The sequence below is a fragment of the Chelonoidis abingdonii genome, chromosome 3 (genome assembly GCF_003597395.2).
Source record: "Chelonoidis abingdonii isolate Lonesome George chromosome 3, CheloAbing_2.0, whole genome shotgun sequence".
NCBI classification, from domain to species: Eukaryota; Metazoa; Chordata; order Testudines; family Testudinidae; genus Chelonoidis; species Chelonoidis abingdonii.
In genome coordinates, this window is record NC_133771.1 from 532,733 (window position 1) to 560,285 (window position 27,553).

General features: G+C 47.1%; 1 protein-coding gene across 2 annotated transcripts in view; it reads left to right on the plus strand.

Moving 5' to 3' along the window:
• IFT172 (intraflagellar transport 172) overlaps window positions 1-27,553 on the plus strand; it is a 139,298-nt gene that overhangs the window by 45,728 nt on the left and 66,017 nt on the right. For both annotated transcript variants that reach the window (XM_075063516.1, XM_075063515.1), the window contains exons 14-20: window positions 967-1,052; window positions 10,397-10,509; window positions 15,534-15,701; window positions 16,128-16,264; window positions 18,135-18,242; window positions 18,888-18,972; window positions 19,415-19,507. In XM_075063516.1, coding sequence (XP_074919617.1) covers window positions 967-1,052; window positions 10,397-10,509; window positions 15,534-15,701; window positions 16,128-16,264; window positions 18,135-18,242; window positions 18,888-18,972; window positions 19,415-19,507 — 790 coding nt within the window. The remainder of the gene's footprint in view (window positions 1-966; window positions 1,053-10,396; window positions 10,510-15,533; window positions 15,702-16,127; window positions 16,265-18,134; window positions 18,243-18,887; window positions 18,973-19,414; window positions 19,508-27,553) is intronic.

The following is a 27,553-nucleotide window of genomic DNA, read 5'->3' on the forward strand; positions in this document are numbered from 1 at the left end:
CTCCTGGCTCTTGCTCCATTCGCTTCCACTGCCTTCACAGGTTGCTGAGCCTGTGATGTAAGGACTGAAAACCTTGCACTCAATGTGATGAAATGGGAATTATCTGTGACAGTTTTATAAATTCTGTGCATGCCTCAGTTTTCCCTCTGTCCTTTGCATTATTATCCTGGGGAGGAAAAAGGGTTATGTCTCCTCTTGGGGGCAGCACAGGACATGAGATGAGGATATTACCTTGTCTGGGATCCAGTGATTGAGGTGGTTGTGGAACTGGCTAGACCCTGCTGAGTGAAGAATCCAAAAGAGACAATGGAAAGCTCCAATGACCAGAACATTGACAGCTAGCAAACAATGACACAGAGCAAGAAAGTTTTTGAGACATAACCAGCAAGGGATAAAGAGTGGGATACTGGAAGAGGCTGGAAAAGGCCGGTTTGGTGTCACCACAAATACTGGCTAGGGAGCATTAGTCCCTGAACAGCGAACATGTCTCTATCTCAGCTGGATTGCTGAGCAGAGCTCCCAGTGCGAAGCAGCAATTCTGCAGTCCCGGGGCTCAATCTCAGAGGCAGTGAGGTTGTGTGGCCTAGCCTGAAGGAAGAGTGAGACCCATGGGGATTCTGGCACACTGATGGGGTTCCTCCAAAAGACTGTTTAAGCTGGGGCATAGGGCTTATGCCATGGATCCATGATACAAGATGTTTCAGAGGCAGAATTTCAGGGACCTGAGTAACTGTCCCTTCAAGGTAGAGAACCACCAATCTGCAGGGACTGAGGGCTATACAGTACCCCATGGGACTGGATGGATGGGCTAGGGTGGTTGTGGGGATGGAAAGCCACAGGTCAGGAGGTGTGGTTCCGTGGGTGGAGGGGGACACAAGAGGTGGTTCTGGGGGAGGGTGGGAGATGCTCCAGGTGGTCTGGCAAGTGCACAGCATTGTCAGTCATTTTTCACTCTTCTCATTACAGCGTTCGCATCAATGAGAGAAGGCAAAGAGGGATGGAGGAGAACAAGAGACTGGCATATCTTATCGACATCAAAACTATAGCAGCAGGTGAATGGTGACCCTCGTCCTCCCTGCCCCTGTCTACATTCACATTTCTTCCAAGAGGCGAATCATTAGAGTCAAGTTGCACCCATGTCTAGCTGAGAGGCTGCCCTGCTCAGGGGTGTGTTACATGTCTGGTGAGGATGGTGGGTCTCTGGGGCAGCGCCATGTCTCCTGTCTGTGTGTGCGGCCATCTGTCATCATAATTGTATTGCTGCAGGCACTGTCAGTGCACAGACCCCTTGAGCTGATGAGACAGGCATTAGTGCTGCCAGGTGAAGCTCCCAGAGTTGGGAGGTATCAGCGCGTTCTGCCCCGATGCCTTAGGTATGCGATATCATGGTGCAGTTTCCATGGGACCCCGTATCATCTGGCATTGCAGGACTTGAGTTCTGGATGCTCAGGTTAAACAGTGTGCAGAGAACAATGGAGTAGGGAAAGAATGATTTGCAGTCTGAAATGCCCGCCATGCAGTGAGGGTAAAGAAGCGGTTTATTTAGTTTAATAAAGAGAAGGTTAAGAAATGACTTGATCATCGTCTACAAGAACTCTCCTGGGGAAGAGATTTCTCATAGCAGAGACTCTTTAGTGTAGCAAACAAATGCAGGAGGAGATCCAGTGCTTGGAAGTTGAAACCAGGGCTGGCTCCAGGTGTTTTGCTCTCCCAAGCAACAACAAAAGAAAGGGGGGGACGGGAAATGGAGTGCTGCCGCCAAAGCAAAAAAAAAAGGAGTGCCGCCCCTTGAAAAGGGCCACCCCAAGCACATGCTTGGAACGCTGGTGCCTGGAGCTGGCCCTGGTTGAAACTAGACGAAGATCGGAAAAAAGGTGCATATTTATATAGTAAGGGCAATTAACCATTGGCACAACTTACCAGGCAGTGTGGCATATTCCCCAACACTTGGGGTCTTTCAATTGGGACTGGGCGTCTTTCTAAAAATCTGCTGCAGCTCATCCAGCAGTTATACGTTCAGTGCAGGAATCGCTGGGTAAGGTTATCTGGCCTGTGCTGTGCAGCTCAGACTCGATGTTCATAATGGTCTCTGGCAGCCTTAAATAGTGAATAAGAACAGAAGAGAGAATTGCTGTCTGTCACCATCATGAACAATAATGTTCCCTCCTTCCTGGCATTGCTCCCCAGCTCTCTGCTGGCCATGTGGTCAGTTACAGGTCTTTCCTGAGTGGTAGGTGGCAGGGATGCACAATTCCTCTGCACCCTGGACTACATAGACCAAGGATGTAAATCCCTGTCCTCAGCTCCTCTCTGCCAGCTGCAGTACCATTGGGTACACTCAAAATCATTCTTAGGTAGCATAATTAATCGAAAACGTTTTAGACTCATGTCAGTTCATGGTTTGGGAGGGTTTGGCTGGGTATATTGAGTTTTTGCTGTGTTTGGATTTTTTGGGCCTGGTCCAGGGTGGCGGATCTGCCCCAGAGATTGCAGCTGAAGAGGTGTTCCTCTTCCCCACAATTATCTGTCTTTGGTGGGAATGAAAAGTGCCTTCCTGCCTCAAGGAGGGGTTTTGGCCGAGGGATACGATGCCTGTAAGGTTTTCTCTAAAGATAAGAAGGACTGAAGGACTCTACTCCAGGAGTGGCTCCTGCAAGAGGCTCTGGGGGGACCACCTCCCAAAAAGCTTTCCCCAGGCGTGAGTAGCATGACCCCTAAGCCTCCCTCGGTGCCAAATCCTGAGGCTAAAGCCCAGACAGAAAGGGGTTGTCCTTGTGTAAATGCACTCCGCATATGGATTTTATCTGGATAACAAGAATATCCAAAGATAAAGCAAGTAACATTAATGTTGGCAGGGCGATAAAACCCTCTGCTTCAGGGTGTCTCTAACAGTTGGGGCTGGGATGAAACTTTCATGAGGAGCGGTTTTAATAGATTTTTAAAGGCCAGAGGGAACCATTTGATCATCTAGTCTGATCTTCTGTGTATCACAGGTAGCTGATTTTTCACCCATTTACCCCTGTATTGAGCCTAGTAACTTTTGTGTTTGGCTAAAGCATCTTCCAGAAAGGCAGCCAGTCTGGATTCGAAAATTTCAATAGATGAATAATCCACCACATCCCTTGGTAGTTTGCTCCGATGATTAATCAACCACAATGATAAAATATTGTGCCTTATTTCTAATTTACATTTGTCTGACTTCAGTTTCCAGCCATTGGTTCGTGTTCTGCCTTTCTCCACTGGACTAAAGAGCCCTTCAGTATCAGTATTTTCTCCCCAGGAAGGTCCTTAGACACTAATTCAAGTCACCTTTCAGTCTTCTTTTTGCTAAACTAAACAGACTGAGCTCTTTAAATCTCAGGGTTATCCTTGGTTTTCCTCCATGTGGGTATCGTGCACCTGGGGGATTTGGCCCCTGTGTCACTAGTCTCTTTAGAGAGCAGAGCGGACAATAGACTTGGGTCTACTTCTTGGCTTAAGAAGGCAAAAGTTCCTGCAGGGATCCCTTGGCCTCCATGTCTGCGTTTCTGGGAACACAAGTTCTGCTTGATGTGGCTTCCAAGTCGCTCATCAGTGGAACCAGGGGCACAGTGCCTATCAGTGTCCCCTCTGCTTTACCACTGGGCAGGATGGCATTGATGGCAATGCCAGGGCATGCCGGGACTTCGTGGACAGAATGGCAGCAGGCCAGGATGTTTGCTCAGGAAGCCACACAGACTGACATCCAGGATCTCCAGGAGAAAGAGAGAAAAGGGTCTCACTGTGAGTGGCAATTTGGCCATGAGTTGTTGTCTGTGCAACTCTCTCATTGAAGTAACCGAGGAGGAAAAGTTGCTCAGTTGATGGTATTCTTTTGATCACTCGTTAAATATATCCTCCTCAGGACTAGATCTGAGTGTTGGTGCATAAGCACTAATGATGTTCACAGAGCCCGTGGTTGTCTGAAGTTTAAGTGAGATGATGTGCCCTGACTTCCCAATGGGTGTTTCTAGGAGCTTTACCCACTTGTTTCTCATAGCAAAACTGACACCACGCAGTTTTCTTCACTGCTTTTACCTTGCCAAAAAAGGTGTAATTGGCCTCTTGCACAGAACCAGCATCTGCAAGTCTCATTTCCATGAGTGCTGCAATGTCAACGTTAACTTTATGCAGTTCACAGTCTATCAAAGCTGACTGCTGTGTGCTGCTTGTGTATTGTAGGTTGTCATCATTGGTTAATACCGAACATATGGTCCCGATATTCCAGCTTCCAAGGCAGAAAGTTCTTGGTTCCTTATTTTTGCCAGGTGCAAGATTTCTATCTGCCTTTCAACTTTTGGTCTAGCTCCATGCACCCCGGGAGGTGGACAGACCGTCGTGGGTCAGCACTAACTGTCTGGGGGCTGTCTGGCTTTGTGGCGGGCAATGGCTGACCAGTGGAACGCAGGGATTCCTCCCACCAATCAAGTGAGAGCTTATAACCCGTAACTGCCATCTTCTGTGTTTTGTCCATGCTGCAAGCAAGGATGGAGTGTCCTCTCCATGTGATGTTGCTGCAATAGCCTGAACAGTTGATATGGAGGCGCTCCTTTGCCCATATGTCAGCGTCCCCCTCTCAGTTTCACTGGTTTGGGCCAAAGGAAGGACAGGAGTCAATACATTTGGAACCAGCTGTGCTGCAGGAGTTGCCAGTGCAGAGGAGATCTTCCATTTGCCTGCCTTTCTGTGCTCCATTTCTAGACTGGTTAGTAGCCTCAGCTGAAGGGCCCAGTCTGTTCTACATGGATGCCCTTGCGGAAACACAGTGAATTTGCTCATCTGCCTTTTGATGGCATTTCCTCCATCAGGGATTCCGCTACTCTCCTCAGGCGCTTGTCCGGCAACAGCTGTTGGCACTTCCTGAGATTTCTGGGTCAATTAACCGCTGCCCAGCACTCAGCGTTGACCAATACAGGTTGTACCACTTATGGTCGTAGCGGTAGCAGGTTTTCAATTCTGATCTGACAGATAAGAACTCTCATAAGGTTTTTAAAAAGTGACAAAGAGTCCTGTGGCACCTTATAGACTAACAGAAGTATTGATGCATAAGCTTTCGTGGGTGAATAAGATTTTAGTTATTTTCCACGCTGCTGCATGACAGAATAGCCATGTCCATAAATGAGGGGTTACTGCAACCAGCTCAAACCTCATGTTGATGCCAATGATGATTGAGAGAGCTGATATGGAATACCAAGTTCCCACTAAAGACTTAGAGGTGTTTTATACCCGTCTGTCACACAATTCACTGCTGCTCGAGAGCGCACAAAGCAGCAATCTTACAGCAAAGTATTCTGGACAAGCTCATAGCACAGAAATCAGTGCTCCCAGTGAGGATTTCTAACTATAGGGCTCTCCTATCTAGATATGATTATGTCTGTTGTCAATCAGATGTTTAAATCTTTAAATCAAGTAGCTTCAGAAATCTCAATGTGAAATGTGGAATGTTATTTATGAAGGACTTTGCAGAACAGCTTTACAGACAGCTGGAGATGCAGCTAACACAGGCATCTGTTCAGGTGCTACAGCATTAGTCATGAGAAGAGCTTCATGGTTCAGTCCTCTGGTTTCCCGTGTGAAGTTCAGGATACATTTTGAGGGAACAGGTTTATTCAGTTTCAAGACTGACTCCTTCCACGCTGTGAAGGCTTCAGGAGCTACCTTAAAGACACTGAGAATTTATACTTCACAAACCAGAAAGCGTTTGACTAGGTCTCTCACCAATGGCTCCTAAGCAAAGTAAGCTGCCGTGGGATAAGCAGAAAGGTCTTTTCATGGATCTATAACTGGTTAAAAGATAGGAAACAAAGTAGGACTAAACGGTCAGTTTTCGCTGTGAAGAGAGATAAATAGCAGGGTCCCCCAAGGATCTGTACTGGAACTAGTGCTGTTGAACGCATTCATAAATGATCTGGAAAAGGGGGTGAAAGGTGAGGTAGCAAAATTTTTAGATACAAAATTACTCAAGATAGTAAACAAAGCAGACTGTGAAGAGTTACAAAGGGATCTCACTAAACTGGGAGACTGGGCAAGAAAGTGGCAGCTGAAATTCAGTGTTGATAAATCCCAAGTAGTACACCCTGGAGGAAATAATTCCAACTATACATGCAAAAAGTTGGGATCTAAATTAGCTGTTGCCACTCAAGGAATTGATTTTATAGCCATCAGCGGATAGTTCTCTCAAAACATTTGCTCACTGTGCGGTGGCAGTCAAATAAAATAACAGGAATTGTTAGGAAAGGGATCAATAAGACAACAGAAAATATCATAATGCCATTATATAAATCCATTCTATACTACACTTTGAAAACCATGTGCACTTCTGGTCACCCCTCTCCAAAAAAGATATGTTAGAATTTGAAAAGGTGCAGAGAACGGCAACAACAATGATTAGGGTTATGGAGCAGCTTCCATATGATGAAAGATTTAAAAAGACTGGAACCGTTCATCTTAGAAATGAAATGCCTGAGCAGGCATATGATAGAGGTCTATAAATCATGAATGGTGTGGAGGAAGTGAATAGGGAAGTGTTATACAAGAACCAGGGGTCACCCAGTGAAATTAATAAGCAGCAGGTTTAAAATAAACAAAAGGAAGTTCTTCTTCACACAACACACAGTCAAATTGTGGATCTTGTTTCCAGGGGATGTTGTGAGGGCCAAAAGTGTAACTGGGTTCAAAAAAGAATTAGGTAAGTTCATAGAGAATAGGTCCATCAGTAGCTATTAGCCAAGATGATAGGCAAGGTGGATGAGGTTATATCTTTTGTTGGACCCACTTCTTCTGGTGAAAGAGACAAGCTTTTGGGCATACACAGAGCTCTTCTTTAGCCAAGATGGTCATGGATGCAACCCCATGTTTTGGATGTCCCTAAACCTCCAACTGCCAGAAGCGGGAACTAAACTCATAGACTTTAAGGTCAGAAGGGACTATTATGATCATCTAGTCTGACCTCCTGCACAATGCAGGCCACAGAATCTCACCCACCCACTCCTGTAACAAACCTCTAACCTATGTCTTGAGTTATTGAAGTCCTCAAATTGTGGTTTAAAGACCTCAAGCTGCAGAGAATCCTCCAGCAAGTGACCCGTGCCTCATGCTGCAGAGGAAGGCGAAAAACCTCCAGGGCCTCTGCCAATCTGCCCTGGAGGAAAATTCATTCCCGACCCCAAATTGGCAATCAGTTAAACCCCTGAGCAGGTTGGCAAGACTCACCAGCCAGCACCAGGAAAGAATGTCTCTAGTAACTCGGATCCCAACCCATTCTAACATCCCATCACAGGACCACTGGGCATACTTACCTGCTGATAATCAAAGATCTTATTGCTAAATTAATTGCCCAAATTTAGGCTATCCCATCATACCATCCCCTCCATAAACTTATCAAGCTTAGTCTTAAAGCCAGATATGTCTTTTGCCCCCACTACTCCCTTGGAAGGCTGTTCCAGAACTTCACTCCTCTAATGGTTAGAAACCTTCGTCTAATATTCAAGTCTAAACTTCTAGTGTCCAGTTTATACCCATTTGTTCTTGTGTCTACATTGGTACTAAGTTAAATAATTCCTCTCCCTCCCTAATATTAATCCCTCTGATATATTTATAAAGGCAAGCTATCCCCCCTCAACCTCTCTTTTGGTTAGGCTAAACAAGCCAAGTCTTTGAGTCCTCCTTTCATAAGACAGCAGAGAATCCTGTGGCACCTTATAGACTAACAGACGTTTTGGAGCGTGAGCTTTCGTGGGTGAATGCCCACTTCGTCAGACGCAGGTAGTGGAAATTTCCAGGGGTAGGTATATAGTATGCTAGCAAGCAAGCTAGAGATAACGAGGTAGTTCAGTCAGGGAGGATGGGCCCTGTTCTAGCAGTAGAGGTGTGAAAACCAAGGAGGAGAAAGTGTTCTGTAAATTGGTAACATTCACACCTCTACTGCTAGAACAGGGCCCCATCCTCCCTGACTGAACTAACCTCGTTATCTTCTAGCTTGCTTGTAGCATATATATACCTACCCCTGGAAATTTCCACTACCTGCGCACTGACGAAGTGGGTATTCACCCACGAAAGCTCTACGCTCAAAATGTCTTGTTAGTCTACAAGGTGCCACAGGATTCTCTGCTGCTTTTACAGATCCAGACTAACACGGCTACTCCCTCTTGATACTTTTCATAAGACAGGTTTTTCATTCCTCAGCTCATCCTAGTAGCCATCTCTGAACCTGTTCCAGTTTGAATTCATCCTCTTAAACATGGAGACCAGAACTGCACACAGTATTCCAGATGAGGTCTCACCAGTGCCTTATATAACGCGGTACTAACACCTCCTTATCTTTGCTGGAAATACCTCGCCTGATGCATCCTAAAACCGCATTAGCTTTTTTAACGGCCATATCACATTGGCAGCTCATAGTCATCCTGTGATCAACCAATACTCCGAGGTCCTTCTCCTCCTCTGTTGCTTCCAGCTGATGCGTCCCCAATTTATAACTAAAATTCTTGTTATTAATCCCTAAATGCGTGACTTTGCAGTTGTCACTATTAAATTTCATCCTATTACTATTACTCCAGTTTACAAGGTCATCCAATTCTTCCTGTATGATATCCCAGTCCTTCTCTGTGTTAGCAATACCTCCCACAGGGGATGAATCACTCGAAAATGCCCTGTTCTGTTCATTCCCTCTGAAGCATCTGGTACTGGCCACTGTCCGAAAACAGGATATTGGGCTAGGTAGAGCTTTAGTCTGACCCAGTATGGCCATTCTTATGCTCAATATCTGCTTATCATTCTAAGAAGATGGTTGGTTTTAATATATTTTTTCATCCTATTTCTAAAAGATTCCTTTAGGGTCTAGTTAAAGTATTTCCACCTATGAAGGATCCCTAGAGATCGGAATATTTTATTGTCTAGTTTAATGAAAACTCGATTTAAGACATTTAGCTACCCCTCCGTTAAACCTTCCATCCATGGAAACAGTACGTTTGCATATAGCATGAGTGAAATTAATGCTTTGATGTCAGGTCCTCCCTGTATGATATTTCATAGAGGTAAAGTTTCATTAAGCCTTCATCCAAGTTTCCTACCTAAGATTGTGTCCGAATTTCATGTTAACCAGGCAGTTAATTTACCAATACTTTGTCCCAAACCTGATGCTGATAAAATGGAAAGGACTCTGCATTCTTTAGCTGTAGCTAGAGCTTTATTTCACCTTTTATCTGAACAGAACTTTTTTTTTTTAGTTGTTCTTCCATATTATTTGGCATATGCCGAGGGAATTAAAGATAAACCAATTTCCTCTCAAATACTTTGAAGTTGGATTTCAAGATGTATTAAACTGTGCTATCGTTAGTAATTAGGGCCCATTCTACAAGAGCCTGAGATGATTCCATAGCTTCTTTTAGTAATGTCTCAGTTTTAGGAGTTCCTAAGGTAGCCACGTGGGCTTCTATTCATACTCTCATGAAACGTTAGGTAGCTGGACGGGCAACTAGAGACAATGTAACCTTTGTTACAACTTTGTTCCTTAGATCTGTCTTTAGGTAACACTTGTGTACCCACCTCCATTTGTCAGTTGCTTTTCAGTCTCTGTGAGTGGAAGACATATAGACAACCACTCAGTTAAGAAAAAGAGGTTACTTACTTACAGTAACTGATGTTCTTCAATGTGTGTTGTCTGTATGTATTCCATGACCCATCCTCCTTCCCCACTATATGAAGGCCTTCAAGATTTTGGCCGGTGAATGAACTTATTGGCAGTTGGTCCACCTCACGCCTTTATGCCTGGGTGGGATGGATTGTGTGAGTGTGTGCAGACCAACGGGGGACTGCTGGTAAGAAGAAAATGTCCTACCTGTGGCGCTAGGGAGTGCATAATGCCCATGAGTGGAAGACGTATAGACAAGACATCTCAAAGATCATCAGTTACTATAAGGTAAGTAATTTCCCACTTTACTGAAATGTTGGTGTGTTCCGAGGAGGAGGAGAGAGAGATTTTCTAGCACACACTGATCACAGAGAGCAGTTTGGAACCTCTCATTTTGTTTAACAATGCTCTTTGCCTGGGAATTTATTAGTGTTCTGTCTGGTACTAGTTTACATGTCGCAAGAGACGGATGGGCTTCCATCCTTGGGAGAAGAGTCCCTGCTTGACACAGCTCGCTGTCAGGGGACTTATCCTGATATGCAGCTTACATGTCCCTTTCTCAGTGTCATCCCCTTGCTCTGAGTTGTGTCCCCCTTATACCACCCTAAATAATCCCTCTCCATCCTTCTCCTGCCCACAGACTGAGTGCCTTCTTTGCAGCAAGGCTTCTGCAGCTCTGCCCTGCCATTCACCTCTTGGCTTGACAGAACATTCTCATACTGAGCCTCTCTTCTTTCCCTTTCCCAGTGGATCTTGTTGGTGGCTACAACATTGGCACCATCAGCCATGATAGCAAGATTGACTGGCTGGAGCTGAATGAGACAGGCCACAAGCTTCTCTTCAGGGACAAGAAGATGAGGGTGAGATGGGAAACAGGCATGCCCAGGGTACGGGGCGTGAGCTGGGCATGCCCAGGAGCGGGGAAGGTGGGTGTCACCGCTCTAATCTGGTGTCTCCTCTTGGACACTTGCCATGAGGGGATCCAGCTGCTCAGTCCCAGGTGTTTTAATCCTCTGGACACTGCACAGCATCGAAGCACTCCCACTGCTTTGGGGCCTCTAGTCACATTCTGAGAGCTCAGCCCCTGTCTGGCACCTCTCCGGAGAGCTGCTACCACACTGCTCAGCCCCTGGAATCAGTACTGACTCCTTTGGCTTGCCCATAGCTTACATGCATCCTTTCCCCGATCTCCAGCCGGGGGGTGTTCTGGGCCCACGGTTTACCTCTTCATGGGCGCGTGATAGCTGCAACACATGAAACACACAGACACTTTGCACAGGATTGTAGCACCGTTGCTGTTTACATAATCACACAAGAAATACACAGATCTTATAGAAAACAACAACCATCAGGAACACAGTGCTTTACACTGCAGCTCACCTTTCCCGGGAGGAACCTCCGAGTTTCACAGATTATAGATTCTCAGGCCAGAAGGAACCACTGGGATCACCCAGTCGTATCCCCTGTCTCACACAGGCCAGAGAACTTTCCCAAAATAATTCCTAGAGCAGATTTTTTTTGAAAAACATCTAAGATGGATTTTAAAATTGCCACTGATGGAGAATGCATCACGACCCTTGGTAAATTGTTCCAATCGTTAATTACTCTCACCATTAAAAATGTGTGTCCAAGTTCCAGTCTGAATTTGTCTAGCGTCAACTTCCAGTAGTTGGATTGTGTTGTGCTTTGCTCTGCTAGATTGACCAACCATTATTAAATATTTGTTCCCCATGTAGTGTCTTGCAGGGGTCAACTCTGTGTCCGATACTATAGATATTTTCATTAACTTGGATAATGGAGTGAAGAGTACGCTTATGAAACTTGCAGATGACACCACACTGGGAGGGGTTTCAAACCCTTTGAAGGACAGGTTTAGAATTCAAAATGACCTTGACATATTGGAGAATTGGTCTGAAATCAACAAGATGAAATTCAAAAAAGACAAGGGTAAAGTACTTCATTTAGGAAGGAAAAAATCAAAAGCACAGCTACAAACCTGGGAATAACTGGCTAGGTGGTCGTACTGCTGAAAAGGCTCTGGGGATTCTTGTGAATCACAAATTGAATATGAATCAATAATGTGATGCAGCTGTGGAAAAGGCTAATATTCTGGGATGTATTAACAGGAGTCTTGTATGTAAGAGATGGGAATGAATTGTCGTGCTCTACTCAGCTCTGTTGAGGCCTCAGCTGGAACACCACGTCCAGTTCTGCAGGCCATGCTTAAAGAAAGATATCGACAAATTGGAGAGAGGCTAGTAGAGGACAGCAACAAAACTGATAAAAAGTTTAGAAAACCTGACCTAGGAGGAAAGGTTACAAAAACTGGGAGTGTTTCGTCTTGAGAAAAGAACGGGAGAGGGAGGTGATTACAGTCTTCAGCTATGCTCAGAGCTGTTGAAAAGGACGGCGATCAGTTTTCCATTTCCACAGAAAGCAGGACAAGACATAATGGTCATTAGTCTGCAGCAAGGACGATTTACGCTAGACGTTAGGAAAAACTTTCTAACTCTCAGGGTAGTTAAGCGATGAAATAGGCTTCCAAGGAAGGTTGTGGAATTCACGTCATTGAAAATTTTAGAAAACATGTTCGACAAACAGCTGTCAGGGTTGGTCTAGGGTTACTGGTCCTGCCACGGTGCAGGGGCTGGATTGATGATGTCTCAAGGTCCCTTCCAGGCTACATTTCTATGAATCTGTGTAGATATTATAGATTGGGATCAAGTCATCCCTTAACCTTTTCTTTGCTAAGCTAAATAGATTGAGCTCCGTGAGTCTGTCACTATAAGGCAGCTTTTCTAATCCTTCTCTGACTTCTCTCCAATTTATCAACATCCTTCTTGAATTGTGAGCATTGGAACTGGACACAGTATTCCAGCAACAGTCACATAAGTGCCTAATATACCTCTCTGTTCCTGCTCAAGATTCCCCTATTTATCTCTCTCCGGATGGCATTAGTTCTTTTGGCCACGGCATCACACTGGGAGCTTGTGTTCAGCAGATTATCCCCCAGGACCGCCAAATCTTTTTCAGTCACTGCTTCCCAGGATAGATCCCCCATCCTGTAAGTATGTATGGCCTACATATAGCTTCCAATGGTAGTGCAAAAGCAACCTCAGGGCAGACCATTAACTGGTTGTGAGTTCTAAACATAGATTTCACCAACCACCTGCACCAAGTGCAAATTCCTCAGGCACTTTGGTAGCCTTAATACAGAGTCACAGACAGTCCCTTTGGGTTCTCCAGTCTTTCTTGCCACCCAGGTGAGCGTATCCCTGTGATAGATGGTCCCTTACACCACAAATCACAGCAATAATCAGGTTACTTCTGATCCCAAAGGACCAGTCATCCTAGATCTCACAACAAAGACAACACTTGTAGCCTTATAATAAACTACATGAAGATGTATTAAATAGGAAAAGGAAATCGGAGAGTTATTTACCAAATTAAAGCAAGCAAACACAGACACATGAATGAGTTACAGTCTTAGGTATGAAAAGGTAATACAGGCTTCTGTAATCAGCAAGTTCTATTTGATCTTTAGGGGCTAGCCCAGGCTAAGCAGCTGGGGATTTCTTGCTTATGTCTAGAAACACCTTGCTTCCCCCCGCTCCACCTGCCCCTCAGACCAAGTAGCAGAGGTTTTTATCCCTCTCCTGCCATGTGCTCTGAGCTTCAAACTCAATTGATGGGACTTGGGAGGAGTCCACTGTCATGATTTGGGTCTGGTCTACACTACGCTGTTAAACCGATTTTAACAGCGTTAAATCGATTTAACGCTGCACCTGTCCACACTACACTGCTCTTTATATCGATTTAAAGGGCTCTTCAAATCGATTTCTGTACTCCTACAAAATGAGGAGTAACGCTAAAATCGATATTACTATATCGGATTAGGGTTAGTGTGGACACAAATCGACGTTATTGGCCTCATTATTTTACAGTAGCTACCCACAGTGCACTGCTCCAGAAATCGACGCTAGCCTCGGACCATGGACGCACACCACCGAATTAATGTGCCTAGTGTGGACGCGCACAATCGACTTTATAATATCTGTTTTATAAAATAGGTTTAAGCTAATTCGAATTTATCCTGTAGTGTAGACGTAGCCTCATCTTCACAGGAGGGAGAGCAGAACAGAAATAGGAGTCTTTAGTCCTTTTGTTGACAATTCCTCAATCCAGATGTAGGGAGTTTCCAGCTGTAAAATCCACCCATATCCTGCCTGGTATCCATGGGTCTCCTCTTTCAGGAGGGGCATAACTGTTTCTGTAGAAGAGAGCAGCTCTTCCCATGAATTAATGTCCCTCTCCTCTGTGATAATTCATACAGCCACAGAGGTTTGCAGGACAACCGCTCAAATATTACATTATAATGTGGAGCACAGATATCTCAATAAGATTTATGGAGCAGCAGCTCACAAACATTCACTTTCTTGTAATTCTAATACCTGTTTTATCAATATTAACCCACAAATGAGCCGACAGAGTCCATGTCTGTCATTGTCTAGTTCAGACATGGAGACCCTGGCATGCACTGGCCCCTGGCCTGTCAGTGTCACGGTATACATTTACATTTAGCTGTATTGAAATGCATGCTGTTTGCTTGCGTCCTGTTTACCAAGTGGAACAGATCACTGTGAATCAGTGACCCGTCCTTTTCATTATTTACCTCTCCCTCAATTTTTGTGTCCTCTGCAAACTTTATCAGTGATGGTTTTATGTTTTCTTCCAGTTCATTGATAAAAATGTTAAATAACATAGGGCCAAGAACCGATCCCTGAGGGACCCCACTGGAAACACACCCGCTCAGTGACGAATCCCTGTTTGCAATTACATTTTGAGACCTTGAATGCAGTGTTGTAGCTGCGTCAGTCCCAGGATATTAGAGAGACAAGGTACATGAGGTGATACCTTTTATTGGACCAGCTTCTAGTGGTGAGAGAAACAAGCTTTCGAGCTGCAAAGAGCTCTTCTTCAGGTCTGGGAAAGACTCTCACAGACAGTGTCACAACTAGATGCAGAGTGGAACAGAGAGTTTAGCATAAGTAGTTAGAATGATAAGAGACCACTCAAGGTGAAGCGGTCTGTTAACACTGCTGTGGTCATAGGACAAAAGGGATGTGTGTGTGTTAGTGGGTTACAGATTGTTGTAATAAACCATAAATCCAATGTCTTCATTAAAACCATGATTTTTAGTATCTAGCATAGTTAAGAATTTAAGCTTCCAGGCTTATCTTTTGGAAGTCTGGTGCAGGTTTCCTTTGAGGCTGAGGGCTGGTAAGAGAAGACCCATCATTACCAGATAGGCTAGGAGTGTGTTTTACAACTGTCTGGTAAGTCTTCATCCTCAAACGAAACCTGCGCAGCACTTTCAGCAGACCAGCCTGGGAGTTTAAATTCATAACTTTGCTAGATCCTAAAAATTAACAGATGTTAATAAAGATCCTGGATTTAATAAGGGCTAATACTCAATATATAAGGGCTGCATATTCAAACTGGAGCGTGCAGCTTGGTAAAGATACATACAGGGAGTTCATAATCTCACATGGAATTTGTTAAATTGTACAAACAGGTTCCCCAGATCATCACAATGGGCTCTCTATGGGAGTGGCCCCACAGCACAGCCTAGCACCATACTGGGTCCTTGGGATCAGTACTGCCCCGAGGGGAGAGCACCGCCCCCTCCTGACCTACTCACCTCAGTCTGCGCAGCAGATGTCGGTGCCTGGAAAATCTCCCATATAGGTGCTGAGCAGGCCTGACCTGGCTCAGCATATGAAATCCGGCTGTGTCACAGCACTAGGTGGCTGGATGCAGGGTGTCGGTGTCCTCGCCGGGGTGGATCACAGGCCCTGCTGATTCTGTCTCTTTCCTCATCTAGTTGCAGCTTTATGACATTCAGAGCAGCACCAAGACCACGATCCTGAACTACTGCTCCTATGTGCAGTGGGTCCCAGGCAGTGATGTGGTGGTGGCTCAGAACAGAAACAGCCTCTGCATTTGGTACAACAACGATGCCCCAGAGCGAGTTACCATGTTCCCGCTGAAGGTAAAATTCCAATTTGCTCCCTTCCCCCAGAGCTCCCCACCGTCATGTGTGGGGGTTCTGAGAGGGCACTGGGCAGATCAGTATTTTATGCAACGAGGACAGATGGGGTGGTGCTTTGAAAAGGGAATAGGAGGAAGCCTGGGGTCTGACCCTCCTGAAAGCTGTAGAGTAGGAGGGGATGGAGAGAGCAGAAGGCGGACGAGTGACATTCGGGAGTTCACTGGGAGAAATGGCCTTTCTCTTAGCTCTGCTTGTGACAGTGGGGTTAGCCCAAGTGCCTGGTGGGGGTCAGTTCTGCTGAGCTCATCTACCTGTAGGAAACTGTGGCAGAGCTGTCCCAGTGTGCCCCAGCCCCCTCCCCACGCACAGTGGAAGGTGGAATGGGAGCTGAGAATGGAGGTGCTGAGGTGTCTGGGGCTCTTTCAGGGGGATATCGTGAACCTGGAGCGGGGCAATGGGAAGACTGAAGTGATAGTGGCAGAAGGGGTGAACACGGTGTCCTACATGCTGGATGAGGGGCTCATTGAGTTTGGAACAGCAATTGATGATGGGGACTATAGCAGGTGAGTGCTGGCAGCCAGCGACCCGGGGTGCGCTGGGCAGTCGAGTCCACAAGGAGGCTAAAGGGTGGGTGGAAGTGAGGGAAGTGTTGTAATGAACAGCAGGCATGGGGGAGCCATCTGGCCCAGATGGTGCAATTCATGGGGGACAGGGCAACTGGCCACTGAAGAGAACGGTGTGGGCTGGAGGGAGATGTCTGAGGGCAGACACCAGACGTGGTGCAAGCTTCGTTCAAGGGAAGAAGAGGGTCCCTGGTGATCACTGTCCCATCCATCACAGGGCAGACAGTGAGAGAAAATCCCCAGAGAGCTGAAGGGGAGCAGAGCCAGGAGCTGTGAGCGGTGTGGCAGCTTACAGAATGAATCTGCCCAAACTCCCCTGAGCCCAGTCTAAGTAGCAGAAGGAAGTGCAGTAGCCAGGTGTGATGTCCAAGGTTATGTGTGCAAATATGAGAGCACAGCCAGAGCATGAGTGTGTGCTAATAGATGTGAGACAACTAAGGGAGGATATGATAGCGGTCTATAAAATCATGACTGGTTTGGAGAAATTGAACAAGGAAGTGTTATTTACTCCTTCTCATAACACAAGAACCAGGGTCTCTCAATTAAATTAATGAGCAGCAGGTTTAAAACAAAAAAAGGAAGTATTTCTTCACACAACGCACAGTCAACCTGTGGAACTCTTTGCCAGAGGATGTTGTGAAGGCCAAGTCTATAACAGGTTTCAAAAAGAATTAGATAAATTCATGGAGGATAGGTCCATCCATGGCTATTAGCCAGGATGGGCAGGGCTGGTGCCTCTGTTTGCCAGAAGCTGGGAATGGGGACATGAGATGGATCACTTGGTGATTACCTGATCTGTTCATTCCCTCTGGGGCACCTGGCATTGGCCACTGTGGGAAGACAGAATACTGGGCTAGATGGACCTGTGGTCTGACTCAGTATGATCGTTCCTATGTTCTTGAACCTGTGCAAAGGGACGAATGCAGGTTCTGAGCAGTGTGTGTGAGGGCCTGTTCCAGGCTGTGTGCATATGTCAGGTCTCCTCAGAGATGCAGAGCTCTGCAAAAGCCTCTTGAGTCCACATGGGCCTGTGCATGGATGCAGATCCCATCTGTGGGGCTCTGTGGGGCTGGAACTGCAGCTTGGCTCCTCTGTTTGCATCACAGTGGGAGGTAGGTTTGCGGTGGTGCGTGGAGTATTGAGCTGCTTCTGAGGTAAAACATGACACATCTTTGTGCTTCTGGCCAAATGGTCGAAAGGAGCCAGCCTAGTTCTCAGCACCCGGAGACTCGCTGTGTGAGACGCTGGCCCCAGTGAAGACGCTGGCCCCAGTGAAGTCACTGGGAGTTCATGGGGAACAGGATTTCCCTGCTGTAGCCAGAGGGGTAACAGCAAGATGTGGCTGTGGCTGTTGTAAGCAACAATAAGAAACGGCTAGCCCTGGTTTGCCGTCCTCAGGCTTCCCTGTCACTGCCCTCCACGGAGCCGTGATGCTTTTCAACGGATCCCCAGAGAGGCACAGCATGTGGGGCTCCTTGGGCTGCCCACAGCCTGTTCCTGCATGAGGGAGACACAGCCAGACAGTGGGTGGCAGGGCTGGGTGGGCTGTGGGCCTCTGGGGTGACATGCAGGGCAGGAACTGAGCAGTTCATGTAGCACCAGCCAGAGCCCTGTCCGTGGCCAGGAGAAAGGGTGGTGGTTGTGTGGAACAAAATCCGTCAGGGTTTTCCAAAGTGGAAAAGAGTGTCAGACACTCCTAGGACAGGCCCAGCTGAAAGGCTGCTCAGCCCCAGGGCCTCACAGTGCTGCAGGGTCACATGGTAACCCACCTCCCTCTTCTCTAATGTGCTGCAAACCCTCCTCTCCCCAGGGCAGCTGCATTCTTGGAGACACTGGAAATGTCCACGGAGACTGAAGCCATGTGGAAGACCCTAAGCAGACTAGCCCTGGAGGCCAAGCAGCTGCACATTGCTGAGAGGTACAGGGAGGAACCTGCCACCCGGTACCTTTCCTTCTGGAGGTTCCTCATGCCCCAAAGGCCTGATTCCAATGGCCCAGGTTCTGGCCAAGGAGAACTGGACTGTGTGCCTTTCAGTGTTACTTGTGGGCCAGAGTTCCTGCAGTGGAGTGCGCAGTGTTCTCCATCCCAGGAGCTGGCTCAGTCTTACCATCCTTGGCCCTGGGGCAGACGTGGGGGACACATGCCCGTGTAGCATAGGTCTGCTACAGATTGCAAGGTGGACAGAGCATGTTTCTGGGTCTTGCTCCTGCGAAGCAGAGCTCATGGCTCTGTTGGGGTGGGGGATACAAACAGATGGCTGGGGCCCCTGCCCTGGGCTGACAGCCCTACGAGGGTGGGGCATGGACAGAGCACATGGCTGGGGCTCCCTCCTGCGGAGCAGAGCTCATGGCTCTGTGGGGGTGGAAAACAGGCAGAGCATGGGGCTCGAGCTCCCTCCTATGGAGTCAGTCAGTGCTATGGCTTGGCCTTACTTCGCTGTGACTACCTGCCCCAGTGTTCTGAGCCCTGGCCTTGCCTTCTGGGTCTGAGGGCAGATAAAAGCCCAAGTATCTGCTTGGCAGCCCATGCTGCTGGTGACTGTGCCCTCCTCGCTCTCCTCAGATGCTTCTCAGCACTGGGCCACGTGTCAAAGGCACGATTCCTCCATGAAATCAATGAGATCGCCAACCAGGTGGCCAAGGAATACGTGAGTCAAGCTTCACTTCTGGTGTGTGTGTGTGTCGCGCCGCGCCGCGCCACGCCTACTTTCCCCAGCATGGAGAGTGTGCAGCCGATCACGCTGGCCTCGCAGGGGTTTCTGGAGACCCTGAGTCATGTGGGAATTGCTCACACTGTCCTTCACCCAGGCATCCCAGCTCCACTCATCCCGACTGCATCCCTCACAGGGTGCCCAAAGCGCCCCCTGGCTGTATCCCTCATGGGGTGCCTAGAGTGCCCCCCAACTGCCTCCCTCACAAGGTGCCCAGAGTGCCCTACCAGCTGCCTCCCTCACAGAGCAGCCAGAGCACCCTTCCTACAGCTGCCTCCCTCACAGGGTGCCAGTTGCTGGCCTCCCACAGCCACCTCCCTTGCACCATGCCCAGTGCTGCGTCCCCCAGCTTGTCTGAGATGTTTGTGTGTGTTTATAGGGTGGGGATGGCACAGATTATTACCAGGTGCGTGCCCGCCTAGCCATGCTGGAGAAGAATTACAAGCTGGCAGAGATGATCTTCCTGGAGCAGGTGAGAGAGGGTTTGTTGCTGGCTGAGAAGTTTACCCTGGAGTGTGGAGCTAATTCGCTGGCTATGGGGTTTACCCTGGGGGGGGGTCATTCGTTGGCTATGGGGTTTGCCGGGGGAAGGGGAGGCTCATTCGTTGGCTGTAGGGTTTGCCCGGTGGGGAGCTCATTCCTTGGCTATGGGGTTTGCCCTGGGGGGGTGGGGCCTATTTGTTGGCTGTGAGGTTCACCCCTTGGGTATGGGGGCGGAGATCTGATTAATTGGCGGTGAGGTTTTCCCTGAGGTAGGGAGTGTGGGGCTCATTTGTTGATGTAGTGTGAGGAGACATACGCAACATCCAGAGAACTCTACCAGGAAGTTCCTTCCTATGTTTTTTGAGCTGCCCACTGCAACATGTCTAAAATGTCTCATTTTGTGGCATCTCCTGCATCTGCTTCTTTTGCTGGTTGTTGCCAGCTGTGGCTTGGTGTCTTGCCACATCTTGTACAGCTTTTCCTACCTTCCCTCCAAAGGTTCCTTGGTCTTCCAGTCGAGCTGTGCACTGTTCTAAGGTTGTACATTTGGTCTGTCTGCTCCTTTCGCATTGTTTGTTTCCTCTTTATTGTGTCAATATTGTAGTCTCTCCTATGCTGCTGGAGTGTGTCATATAGCAAGAAACCATAAAAATACAGCACTTTCAGTTTTGCTATAGTTTTCATGGAGAACAGGAATTCTATAACCACTCCACAGCTCCCTTTGTTTATAGTAAAAGATTAAAACCTAAATTAATAACCAGAGTATTTTCACGCAGCAATTCAAAATACTCTGAACATTCCTTAAAACTGTTTACACTAATATGTCCCCTTTTCAATTGCATTTAAATAGTCCTGAGCAGTATTCTAAAAATCAAGTCGTGGAGGAGATGTGGTCACGCATCCAGACTGTGTTCTCATTTCTGTTGAGTTTGGGTGTGGAGTTCCCTTAAGAGAGGCTCTCATGTCCTGGCAGAGCACCTGAAGGTTCCTGATCCTGTATTGTGTTGAGAAATATTGAAGATGGAGCCAATTTCTCCAGAGAAGTCTTCTTGGAGTCTTCTCTAGGTAGGATCTGGGAGTTTCTGTCAAGTTCCAAATGTCTGCGAGCCCTTAAGCCAAATTTTATCTGTCTCAGTCCAGGCCCTGCTTTTGTTCTGTGCCAAACATTCAAGTTTTGCTGCTGCCGAATGTTTATTTCAGGATCCCATTCTCAAAATTCCTTCAGGTCGGGCCAGTGAGGTTTGAGCTGAGTCAGTGCCACAGGTAAAAGCCTCTTTCACTGTCTTTGCATCAGAAATTCTGCTGGAGATAGCCCAGAGGCAAACAGTGTTGACTGATATTCCAGGGGTCCTTTCTGTGGGTCCACTGATATTTGCAGAGAAGTCTTTGTAATATCTGCACTGACCTCTCCATCTCCCGGTTGCTCTGGAGGTAATGTGGACTACTAGTACCACGTTCAAAATCAAAGTCCTGTGCAAATGCTAGGGATGTTTCAGATGTGATTTGAGGCCCATTATCAGACACGAGGATTTCAGAAACTCCCTGTCCTGCAGATATTGACTAGTTTCTGGAAGATTGTGCTGATGAACTCTGTGTGAGGATAGCCAAGTCAATGTATCTGGGGAGGCAATCTGCTACAATAATGTATGTGTCCTTTCCAGAAAAACTGTGGCTACCCACTGCCATGGTCTGTCATGTAGCTTTGTAGAGAGCAGTGGCTCTGGTGATTGTTTTCTTTCCTTGTTACATATCTCACAGCCTTCTACCAAGGTCTGAATTTGCCTTCTCAGAGACCATCCAGTTTCATAGACTCTCTAGGACTGGAAGGGTCCTCGAGAGGTCATCGAGTCCAGTCCCCTGCCCTCATGGCAGGACCAAATACCATCTAGACCATCCCTGATAGACATTTATCTAACCTACTCTTAAATATCTCCAAAGATGGAGATTCCACAACCTCCCTAGGCACTTTATTCCAGTGTTTGACTACCCTGACAGTTAGGTACTGTCGGGGAAAAGACCACCACCCTATTGAATTTGAATCAGATAGCCTGAGGCACCTTTATTGATATATCAGAATACAAGTGTGCACACAGGAAGAGACAGCGAGTCACCCTAGCAAGGGTTAAGCTGCACTACATGTTACAAATTTTACCAAGCTTATAAAGGTTAAAACTGCAAAACGTAGCACTCTGGTTACACATGTTATTCGCCTTATTTGGAATATAATGTTGATAACAAGCAAGCTGACCAATTAATTCTCCATCTATGGCAGAACCGCTATATTTCCATCTATGGCTTTTCCTGTTATTGTCTTTGCCAGTCAAGTCTACGGTTTGACCGTTCTAGCACCTTTTCTGTAGTCCCGACAGCAGGCTCAGCTGTTGTAACTTAACAGATCTCCTGGTTCCCTTTATCCAATTCTAGTTCCTCTTTTTGGGGCCCTGACCACATCTTTCTGCCTTGGCATCCCCTTACTCTCTCTCACCTCTGCCTGAGAGAAGTCCAACAGAGGCACCTTCACATTGGTGTCCCCCCTCCCCATCCCCCGCCTCCCCCGACCTGGATATCAGTAAGTGGAATGCAAGTTACACTCTTGCAAACCACACCAGAATCTGGGTAGAAGCATCATGCTCTGGTGCTCTGTCTGGCTACAGGCGCAGGTGGGAGGAGACAGAAGCAGTCTGCCACACATGTTGCAGTCTTCCTAACCAGCGCAGCCTCCTTCTGTCAAACACCCCTCAAACTCCCCTGTCTGCAGCTCCTTGTCCGCTCTGCTCTCTTTAAAGAGAAAGGATTTGGATGTTGTTTGGTTTATAGGTTTTCAAGGGACTTAAGGGTCACACAGATAGGACGACAAGGGACCCTCATCCCTTCCCATCCCCTTCCAAACTCCTTTGCCGAAATCCCTGTTAGCAGCCCCTGGTCACAAGCTCCCTGGTCGCTAGGTGCGCGGCTTTATAAACCCTGGCCTGAGTGAATGCACCCACTGTTTAGGCTCAGCCAATACCAGGGCTTTAGCTTTCAAACCTTCCTTTGTAGCTCAGTCCTCCAACTGCCAGCTACAGCACACGGTCCTTCAACAACCAAAACAAACAAACAGACTGACAAACACAAGCTCAGCACACAACAAGTAACCCCAACACAAACACACATCACACTGCAGACATTACCTTACGCCATATGCTGTATTTGCCTCACTCATTTGCTCTTCCTTCACCTGGAGAACTCCCTTGCGAAACTCCCTGTTAGCAGCCCCTGTTCGTAAAAGCCTTGTACTTGTTTATGCCATAGAGTCCCTCGTGGATTTTGGAGAGCATCTGTTTCTGAAGTACCAGCTGCAGGGATAAATTAATCTCTGATGTCTGGTCAACTGCAGAAAGCATTTGTCTTTTCTTTCTCTGCACACGTTTATTTTATTGTGTAACATGCAAATCTGGATTTTGTCATTGGGCTTTTGATACTTCAACCATTCTCGCGCACCAGTCAGTGGGTTCTTCTGTCTGGGAAATCCCCATATCTTCCATTCTCATGAATTCTTTGACTTTGGCTAGCAGGGTGTGGGGATGTGGTGTGAGGCTGTGAGAGCAAAGGGAGTCACTGATGGCACCAGTTTTCTTTTGAACTCCCCTGACAGCTGTCCTGGCCCTGGGAAGATGTGTGGGTACATCTCCTGTACAGGTTTCTTTCTGCCATTAATGCATTCCAGTTTCTCTACTAGGCGTAGTCCTTGCATTGTTGACAACCCTACTATTTCCCCTTGTTCCTGTCACCTGCTATTAAATTTGGCCCTTCACATCTAGTATTCTACCTACCTATGAAATTGGCTTCAGAGGCCTTTTTTGTTTTGTCACAGATCCCCAGGATCTGTGCTCTGCCCCTGTTTTTAAGCAGTCCCTTGGAGAACCCCTGCAGACCCCCAAGTCCTTCTCTTCCTTAAGGGTAGGCCACATGGCCTCCACATCTCCTAAACTGAGCTTCTGGGCTCCAGCACTACTGTTTCACACTGTGATTCCTCCCCATTGAGTCCACCTGAGATAGATTATGGGTCAGAGACTCGTACACTCTCGAGGGACAAGTGCACCTCCGCAGCTATTTGCAGTGACACCAGGCAGGTATTTCAAAACAGAGCAGGGCTAGTCAGCTGGAACGCAGCGTCGGAAAGTCCCTAAGTTTGCATAGACATAGTCCAGCCTGTCCAAGCCAGCACACCACAAAGCCAAGCGAGCATGGAATCCATTTGTTGGCCCTTCCCCTCTGTCTCTTTTCAGTTTCCCATAAATAGGGGTCAGTTGTTCAGTCCCTGGGGCTCCCTTTGTCTTTCCAGATCTTCTGTTGATGTCGGTTGGTTTCAGCCAGTCCTTTAACAATCCATTCCTCCCACTCCAGACAATCATGTGACACAAATATGTCAAGTCTCCGTCTCTGCCCCAAGAGCAGGTTTTCAGCCCTTTAACACCCACTGGCTAGCAATCCCTAGTCCAGTAAGTCACCACATAGAGAGACAAGGGGGGGTGAGGGAGTATCTTCTATTGGACCCAACTTCTGTTGGTGAAAGAGACACGCTTTCAAGCTTACGCACAGCTCTTCAGCTCTGGCAATGGTGCTCAGAGTGTCACAGCTAAATACAAGGTGGAACCGTTCGTTTAGCAAGTGTAGCTTGATGGCTTGTCTTTCTCACCAATGGAAGCTGGTCCATTAAAAGACATTACCTCACCCCCCCTTGTCTCTCTAATATCCTGGGGCAACACAGCTACAACAACACTGCACAGTGCATGCCAACAATATGCTCATAAAATGGTATAGAAATTCTCATTTTGTCACATTTTTTCCTCTTCGAGAGAGACCTGGGAAGTTCAACCCAAAGTTATTATTCATGGAAGCCAAAACTGATTTCCCACCCACTTGGTAGCTCTCTTTCCAGGCACTTCCAAGATTCTTACAGCATAGGTTTCATAACATAATACAGAACAGTTTCACACCCTCCCTTAGATTTTGTGAGTTTGTCACTAGCAAAGTGGACACAGAGTCATAGAATCGTAGGACTGGAAGGGACCTCAAGAGCTCTTCTAATCCAATCCGCTGTACTCAAGGCAAGACTAAGTATTATCTGGACAGGTGTTTGTCTAATCTTCTCTTAAAAATCTCCTATTATGGAGATTCCTAGGCAATTTATTTTAGCACTTAACCATTCTGACAGGACATTTTTCCTGATGTTCAACCTAAACCACCCTTGCTGCAATTTAAGCCCATTGCTTCTTGTCCTATCCTCAGAAGTTAAGGAAAACAATTTTTCTCCCTCCTCCGTATAACAACCTTCTATGTGCTTGAAAACTGTTATCATGTCCCCTCTCAGTCTTCTCGTCTCCAGACTAAACAAACCCAATTTTTTCAATCTTCCCTCATAGATCATGTTTTCTAGACCTTTAATCATTTCTGTTGCTCTTCTCTGGACTTTCTGAAATTTGTTCACATCTTTCCTGTAATGTGGCGTCCAGAACTGGACACAATACTGCAGCTGAGGCCTAATCAGCGCGGTAGAGCAGAAGAATTACTTCTCGTGTTTTGCTTCCAACATTCCTCCTAATACATCCCAGAATGATGTTCACTTTTTTTTCAACAGTGTTCCACTCTTCATTCATATTTAGCTTATGGTCCACTATGACTGAGGGGGGACATGGTAAGAGTTTCAAGTACATAAAAGATTGTTACAAGGAGGAGGGGAAAAAATTGTTTTCCTTAACCTCTGAGGGTAGGACAAGAAGCAATGGGCTTAAACTGCAGGAAGGGAGGTTTAGGCTGGACATTAGGAAAAACTTCCTAGCTGTTAGGGTGATTAAGCACTGGAATAAATTGCTGAGAGAGGTTGTAGAATCTCCATCACTGGAGATTCTTAAGAGCAGGTTAGACAAACACCTGTCAGGGATGGTCTAGATCAGGAGTTCTCAAACTGTGGGTCAGGACCCCAAAGTGGGTCATGAGCCCATTTTAATGGATCAAATGTGGGTGCAGGACCCAACGTGAGGTCATGGAGCCCTTTAATGGATCACCAGCTGGCTTAGACTTCTGGAGGCCTGGGGCTTAAAGCCAAAGCCTGGAGTCCCATCGCCCTGAGGTTCAAAGCCAAAGTCTGAGGGCTTCGGTTCAGCGCTAGGTGGTGGGGCTCAGTTACAGGCCCCTGCCTGGGGCTGAAGCCCTTAGGTTTGTCCCCCCCCCCCCCCCCCCCCATCCAAGGTGGTCAGGCATTGGGTGCGCTTCAGGCTTCGGTCCCCCCCTCCTGGGTCATGTAGTAATTTTTGTTGTCAAAGGGGTACCCCTGCAATGACGTTGAAACCCTGTTATTTAGATAATACTTAGTCCTTGCTATGAGTGCAGGGATGGACATAGAAGACCTCGTTGAGGTCCCTTCTTAGTTCTTATGATTTATGATCGTTCTCGTCTCCTGTGGGCTTAAGGACTGTGGGTCTCAATTTCAGTTGTTGGGTAATGTGCCTTTGCTAGGTGGTGTTTGGTGACCTTGATATACAGGAGAGTCGCAACTAGATGTTCTAGTGGTCACTTCTGGCTTTAAATTCGTCTGACTCTGTGAACCATGGTAGGCCCATCTGGACTTACTGTCTTTTCATGCCTGGACCTACTGTCCACACTTCTGGCCACCAAGATGCCTTACACTACCACAGGATCCTAGCTTCCTCTCCACTAAGCCCCATTTAAGCTCGTGGGGACATATCTCATAGAAGTTGTTCTAACCAACTAGGGCCCAATATAAACGTCGCATAGCAACACTTACACCTGTTAGCCTCATTTGTGGACATCTCCTCCCATCAGGGTGGTAGCTATGCGTTTTAACATCACATCCGTATCAGGTGATTATACCCTGAAACCTTTCCCTGTAAGCCACAGTTCCCAGTCACTTACGGCAGTAGAGCCTTTTGGTCTGTTTCCTTAGTCCCAGTATTCACATCTGTCATCTGGCTATTACACCATTGCACTTAGATTGACTAACGGAGTGAGATTAGCGGAGTGGTCTGCAGATTAAACTGGTTTAACTCACGAGCAATTCTCAAAGGCACTGAGGTAGGCTTGCTATATCCCCTTCCTTAAACTGGGGGCCGCACATTGTAAGTCAGGTTCCCTGGGGAATTGCGCTTTGTGGTCTCTTCCTCACTACCCTCGCTATGGGGCCTTCTTGCTCTCCAAATTCAGTTTAATGCTGGTCACTGATCTTTGAATTATTACAGCTTCTGTTTCTTAGCTGAAGGGTTCTTCTCTCTCGGCACAGTTCCGCCCCTTCAATCTAGCATGGTGGAATTGGGCCAGAGGACACTTGTTGCTGTGGAAATTGGGCTGTGAGGTGCACTGCACTTCCTGCGGCTGCCCCTGTTGCCGCTATGGATTCTCTCGGAATCCTCCTGTAGCCCTGGCTGGTCTTGGCCAGTTCATCTTCTCCAGAGGCGAGCAAGCAGCTTGCACCTCGTTTATACTGCCCAAAGCATTAACCGTGTTTCCTGCAAAGTCCTCAGTATGTATTGCTTGACTGGTCATTATGCCTTTATCTTGGCTGTTTCTTGTGCTACACTTATTTTAATTCTTTGAGAATTGCGACATGTGCATATTCCTCTCTGGTCTGTGCTCCCAGCACATGGCGTTGGAAGTTTGTTGCCCTCAGCGGTTAGTGGTGTGTGTGGGGCTCCGAGATCCCTCTATATGCTGCATGCCAACTGCAGCCAGGTCTGAATGGCAGAGGCCGTGTGTGGTTGTAGTGGGGGTGTGTGGGTATCATAGGAATCTCAGGGTTGGAAGGGACCTCAGGAGAGAATATCAGTCCAGCCACTGCTACCGATTAAGCAGGACCAGATTCCCAACTATTCATGCCCAGCCCGGCTTTTGTCAAGCGCTGACCTTAAAAACTTAGGAAGGAGATTCCACACCTCCCTAGGTAACCCATTCCATGCTCACCATCCTCCTAGTGAAAAAGTTTTTCCTATATCACTGCAACCTCCCACTGCACCTGAGACCATTGTTCATCTCTCTCTTG